A 6753-nucleotide genomic window follows, 5' to 3' on the forward strand; every position below is an offset into this window, starting at 1 on the left:
AAGATAGAAATTACAGGTGTGGAGGCTATAGTCCATGAATTGAAATCTTCACTGCATGTCTCCAAAGAAGACCTGAGGAGGAAGAAGAAAAAAGCAGAAACCTCAAAGCCATGCCAGGGCCATGGGTCACTCCTGTAATCCCAGCACTTTGATAGGCTGAGGTGGGAGGATTGCCTGCACTCACGAGATCCAGAGGAGCCTGGGGCAACATGGGCCCACATCCAAAAGGTAATCAATTAGTTAATTAATGCATAGCTGTGAGGAGTGGCATGCACATTTAGTGCCAGCTGTGTGAGAGTCTCAGTTGAGAGGATCACATGGGTGTGTGTTGTCTGCGCTGCAGTGGGCTGAGACACTGGAGCTGCTGTCCAACCTAGAAGATGGAGGAAGACCCATTCTCAGATAACCAACAAAAAAAGCGTCATTTTAGGTAAATTAAAACTATGTAGTGTGAGGAGAATCAAAATCAACGAAACTTCATTCGAGCCTACGAGATCCGATGAAGGAAGCCAGCTTTCACATAGTAACAGCCCCAGATGGGGTGAAGAATGAGAAAAGGCAGAGAGAACCCTGTAAATAATACACCAAACTCCCCAAACGAGTTAAAAGACACAAATGTACAAAGAGTGCTTCTTTTCCACTCAAAGCCCTTCATAACAAGTGCAAGTGTCTTTTTCTGAATCCCTGACAAGCATTCAGCCAGGTTGAACCTCTTGGTGAAGTTTCCAGACCATGATTTGCCCTTTCTATATGGTCTCATTTGTTATTTCGTATCACTTATCTGCAGCAGGTCACAAGGAATCATGATTTTTGACATTGTTTGACACAATGAAGAACTCAGGTGTGAGTTCACTAAACAACAGTTTTATGACAAGTCATGAAGAAATTCTGTATGCAAGATGTTTCTTAAAAATAATAAAAAACTGAAACGGACAAAGAAGAACATTATCTACATTTCATTACTGCGCTTGTGTTTACGCGGCATGGATCTATGAACTATAGATGCCTCCCGGAAAATGATCTGACACAATCACTTGAAAGTTCTCCTTTTGCATAACGCACTTTTTCACTTTTCCACCTTTTAGGTTCACTGAGTGGGATGAGTGGAACCCATGTGACTTTTGGCTTTGCGGCAATGCCCAGTATCTTTTTTTAACACTGTCATTGCTAAATCGGCCTGAAATAAACCATTCATTATGGCCCACAAAAAGAACACATCTCTTTCAGATGAGAGTCTTTAAAAGAGGAATTTCATCCAGACATGAAAACGATCATCTGATGCCCCTGCCAGCAGACTCAGAATCACAAACTAAATTCAGGTAGAGAATAGAAAGACAGATGATACAGACGGAGAGAGTGTGGTGGGGAAGGAAGCGAAGGAAGAAAGGAGGGGAGTAAAGGAAAGAAAGGAAAATAGGAAGGGAGAGAGAGCGATAGATGTTCAAAGACACAGGTACAATGTCTAGCATGGTTGTAGAGATAGGCATGTACAAATTACCGCAGGAAGTGAGGAAAATTATGGGACAGACATAGACATAGGTGGAGTCAGAGAAAAGCTACAAACCCACGCAGAGTAATGAATGTACACAACCACAAACACACAATTGTTAGTTTAAACATGAAAAAACACCTAGACCCTGACAGTAGAAATCACAGAGGTGTTTCTGTTACTGAGGCAGATTGCAAATTTGTCAGTGCCCTTAGCATCTGTGGCCCATGTGCACGGATATTGAGTGGAAGAAGCGTTAGACAGCCTGTATAATTCAGCACGCTCTCTGATAATACCAAAACAATGGATCTCCTGTGAAATCACCAGACGGAATTGCATGTAAGATTCGAGGAAGAAGCCCAGTCTGCTGCCTTCACTCAGTGGGGTGGCAATATGGCTGAGCCACGAACCCATGTCACGCCCAACCATTGTAGACAGTTCCCGGTTTGCTGCCTGCCTTGGAAAAAGCTCTTCCCCTATCACCACTTTAAAACAGGCTGGCTCCAAAATTAGCCCTGGCATCTATATACAGTGTTTTTCTGATCCATTTACCTCCTACAGAAATCATTGCAAGACCCTTTCCTCAACTTTTTCCTATGCCCTAAATTTCGGGCAAGACCATTTCAGAGGAACTGATTATAGGCAAGTCCGCAGACATTTCCTAATATGAGTTGCCCTGAGTGCACACAGCAATCTGTTGCCCCATTCCCACTATAGGGATACTGTACTGGACCACAGTGCCTTTGACCGGCACACAGTAAGGTAGAGGGCAGCTTGAGGGGGCCAAAGGGTTCCCACTGTTTTCAGAATAATTTGCTGAGAAAACCTGTTTCTCCTGTTTGTGGGTCATGGGGACAGTAGTCAGAGAAAGACAGGACTCCCGCTCCAGAGCTTCAGCTGTCCCCATAGGAGCAGGGGCAAAACTGGCCTATAGATTTTCAAAGCTCCACTGCTGATACCGAGCAGGAGGTGTGGAATGCGTATTGAAGGCAGCACAAGAGATTCATGAACTTTGACTGCCGAACCCTCTTCCCTGAAACAACACAGCTCTTCTCACAGAAGCCGTGCTGACCACTGTCCATACGGGACAGGAATGTTAGCACTCTATTAGTGTGTGCCCAACATGGATGCTTATGTTGGAACTGTTTTATTTGGGAACAGGGAAGAAAGTGCTGCCCCCGACACCAAAATCCTACTCCCCCATCCGTGACAGAGGCGACCCCTCGTCTTGTGCACAGATACACACAAGTGGGTCTTCCTGGGAAGCAGGCACCCACTCGTGAATGAAAACGGTAATGTTTTGTCCTCCTGTGTGAAGCTTGCAACACATACTCTAAAATTATATTACTTTACATTATTAACCTTAGGCAAAGTGTGCTGCAAAGGCCACAGAAAATTAAAGGGCCGTGGGCTACAGAAACAATCTGCAGTGCCAATCACTGGGGAGAATAGAGCCTCACTAGAGTTTGCAAGAGCACAAAATGCACTTGTAATGTTGTTAGCAACATACACTATTGGATCTTCACCTAACACAAAATCTTGGAGGAAAGCTTAACCCAAATAAAGATGTAAACATCAACAAGAGTGTCCATATCCTGGGTCATCAAGTGACAAGACAGTCCATGCGTGGATTCTCCAGCAATCTTATATTCCGCAAATCCAACCCCTTTCCCCTCACTTCTGCAAGATTCTCTTTTCCCTTAGTCATCTATGCCAAAAAGCATATCCTGAATGCCTTCCCACATGCCTCCGTCACCTTTCCCACAGTCCATCCATACACCTTACATGCCCATTTCTTTTCACCATGAGGCGTGAGAAGTCCTGAGAGGCTCATTGTCCCAGAAAAGGATTATGCGTTCACCTTTAAAAGAACATGTCGGTTCAACACGAAAGTGAACTTTAAGATTTCCATCATCCTCTGCTTATCTATTCTGTATGATGATACCCAAAATGAAGGATTTTGGAGATCCCAGCAAACCGGGCCCTGGAAACCTTAGTGCCCATTAACCCCTTTCCTTGAATTACCTCTGCCTCTACAGGACGAAGCAAGCCTCCAACCAAGCTGTCTTTTGCTTTTACCTCCCGAACTATGTCCTGTAGAAAGAATCCCAACACATTCCACACCCACTCACTCTACAAATTTAGAGGCCAAGCTCCAACACACACTGGTCATTTCCATGAAGAAAATAAAGCATACTGATTGATCAATTCCTTATGACACCTGAATCCAGGGGAAAAACACACACACACACAAACACACACACACACACACACACACACACAAATACAGAGTCACACATCCTTGAGAATGTTTATTTTTCACTCCATACAATCCAAGTTTACCCCCCTGCCTTTCTGATTTTTTGTGACTGGATCTGTTTTTCCTTTAGTTCCCGCGCATAAGACCGTGAGTACTGACATCCTGCATACTGTAGTAAGTTTTCAGGAGTTCTGCTGTTTTAGGTAAAGTCCGATGCTCCATCATATTCAACTCAGCATCTGGGAGTCCCCTAGAGAAACACAAATGCATGTCAAAACGCACTTCTCTGAGCCATACTTTGAAATGTTTCAATTGTAGGGCCCGCTGAGAAAAGGATATCCCTTCCCTATTTGTGATCGCTTAAACTTCCTCCTACCATGTGTTACCAATTGTTCTCTGCAATACCTTTCCCTTTCCCAGTATTCTCTGTGAGGGGAGTCGGCTAACAAGATGCATTGTACACTAAAAGCACACAGAAATCTCATGGGGCAATAGCTTAAGGAAATCCATCAATCTAAAGAGTCCTTTGTGGTCTGGGGCAAGGATGACCACGAGGCACACTGAGGGAGCCCAATCTTATGGGGTTTGTTGGATGAGTGCTGGTGGGGTTGATGGCCATGGAATCAAGGGCCACATATTGAAGTGAATGATTTTCAGCTTTACTTCTCAGTGATTCTGGAAATGGACTATGCTCCCCTGGGCTTAAGACTCCACAGCTATAACCTGCTTTGCAGTGCAGTCTCTAAATGTGCCTTTTGCAGCCCAATGCCATGAATGTCCTGGATTCTGTCGCTCTCTGTCTTCCTCTCAAGGAATTTCTACATGTATGAAAGGAGCCTCAATGTCTACATTTCTGAAATGAGCGCCCAGGCTCCCTGAATAGGCAGGTGTGTCCACCCCTTCTCCTGGGCATCAAACAGCTCCAGTTCCAACTGAACGGCTCACCTGAAATCTCTGTTCCCTCTTCAGGTGGCTTCATCCTCTGGTAGTATTGCAGGGGATTGCGCCACACGTCCTTACATAGGATCTGTCAGGGGAATCAATCGGGAAAGGCCTCATCAGGGCTCAGACTGGTGACCCAAGCAGCTGGGAACACACCGGGGTCATTCCTGATGTTTCCCAGTGAGGACCCACCTCAGCAATCCTATTAGACCCTGCGAAGTTGTGGTCAGAAAGCCAGTTGAAGAAGTTAAGGCTGCTGTCGTGGTGTCTGCGGCGATAGGCCTCAACTTCATAATCCGGATACCACTGAATTGGAGTGGAATGAGAAGCCCTGTATTCTACAGAGACAGGAGGTTTTGTGGGAAGGGGGCTGGATCACCTTGGCAATGATCCACCCACATCTTCCTTACACTACCCATCCTGGGAGCCACCTGGCACCTGTGATGTTCACGAGATATTCCTTGGTAATCACTTTATTCTGGAAATAGGGGTTACTCTGAAAGAACAACATGATCTTGCAGAGATGAACGGGATGCTTCACTTCTTCCACCTGTCAGGACAAGGTGCAGAAAGCTTAAATACCTTTTTGGGTGAGGTGCCCACTGTTGCTTACAGGAATGAATTATTTCCCTTACCCTCCCCCGCTAAACCCTCTAACCTCAGTCTTCCTGGCCTCACCTCCAAGTTGATCATGTAGCTCAGCATGTCTTCATCTTGCTCAGTGATCAGGGCTGACATCTGGGGGTGGTTTGCAATCTGATTTAGGTCAAAGAGCCTTTACATGCCATGGAAGGAAAAGCTACGAGCAACAGGGAAGAAGGCCTAAGAGCACCCAGAGGCTGGGGTACGGGATTTCTCAGATCTGCATCCACGTATGACCTCCTTTCGCCTCCCCCTCCCCCTAAACTAAGGCCTCTTGGGTTCGCAGAGCAGGTATAATTATGAGGGTGACTGCACTGACGTGGGGAGGCGTGATGTGCAGAGTTGCTGGTGTCTGAGGAGTGGCAGAATCTGCTTATAGCCGAAGACGCCCAGTCCCAGAGCAGACTAGCAAGGGGGAGCAATCACACTCCCTTCAAAGTAGCTTGATTCACACAAAAACCTATTCTGGTCTGAACTCGCTTCTGCTCTTCAAAAAGATGCCCCAAACGTCTGCTGCTCGGCATCACCAAGGGTTTCTCTGCCGCATGCAGGAAAAGAGTACCCAAGCCTGCTCCGGCTTTCCACAGCCACATTTGTTCGGGGCAACTCACCTCTGTTTCCCAAATAGTCACATCGACGCCGAGCTGCCCATAAGTTACTGACACCTCCCCTAGAGCACCTCTCCACCGGAAAGGCAGAAGAAACACTGAGAAGGATACAACATTGGCCCAGAAGCCAGGGACGCTCTGGATGATAGCGCCTCTGCGGTCGAGGTGGGGCTTGCGCCTCCGCTCCATCTTTTCCCTCTGCCGAGAAAAGGCCTTCCCGGCTTGGGCATTAACCGGCTCCAGCTCCACCTGAACGGCCAGCAGCTCCTCCAGTGCAGACGCTGGGGTCATGGGCCCAGCGCCAGGCTGTGCCCGCTGGGCCTCCTCCTGCCGCTCCACGAGGCCCTCCTCCTGGGCCACCACCTCCACCTCCGCCATGATGTCGTCCAACACCAGCACCGCCTCCTCCCCCAAAGCCGCCTGCTCACTCTCCACCCCGGCCGCCCCCTCCTGTAGAGCCTCCATCCTGAAGACGGTGCCCTCCTCCGCACTCCCACTGACCGAGGCCTGTGCTGCCGGACCCAAGCCACAGGAACCCTGCCACGGGCTTTATTGCACCCGTGGGTCAGCGGGCCCTCAGGACGCATGCGCGGGGCTTCCAGGCGCCCCCTAAGGGACTGCGCGCGAAGGGCGCAGGGAGCCGCCCCGATGTGACCGCCTTCCTGCCATCGTGGCCAATCAATGGGAGGGCGGTGGGTGTCTCCCTGGGCGGCACAGCCACTGGCGGGACTGCATCTCCAGCCCCGCTCCGCCCATACCCTTCCCCCCCGCCGCCTCGCCTCCCCAAGCCTCCTCCGGGAAGCCCTTGGAGC

At 48.5% G+C, this 6753-nt stretch overlaps 1 protein-coding gene across 1 annotated transcript; it reads right to left on the reverse strand.

Moving 5' to 3' along the window:
- Positions 1-3857: 3857 nt before the first annotated feature.
- LOC129476681 (testis-specific Y-encoded protein 3-like) lies at positions 3858-6528 on the reverse strand. The gene is given in 7 exon segments (XM_055269556.1): positions 3858-3999; positions 4695-4776; positions 4884-5029; positions 5130-5241; positions 5370-5447; positions 6053-6483; positions 6486-6528. Coding segments are annotated over 7 exon segments (915 nt in total). The 3' UTR covers positions 3858-3976.
- Between the last annotated feature and the right edge of the window lie 225 nt (positions 6529-6753).

This window comes from Symphalangus syndactylus, chromosome Y (genome assembly GCF_028878055.3).
Source record: "Symphalangus syndactylus isolate Jambi chromosome Y, NHGRI_mSymSyn1-v2.1_pri, whole genome shotgun sequence".
Classification (NCBI taxonomy): Eukaryota; Metazoa; Chordata; class Mammalia; order Primates; family Hylobatidae; genus Symphalangus; species Symphalangus syndactylus.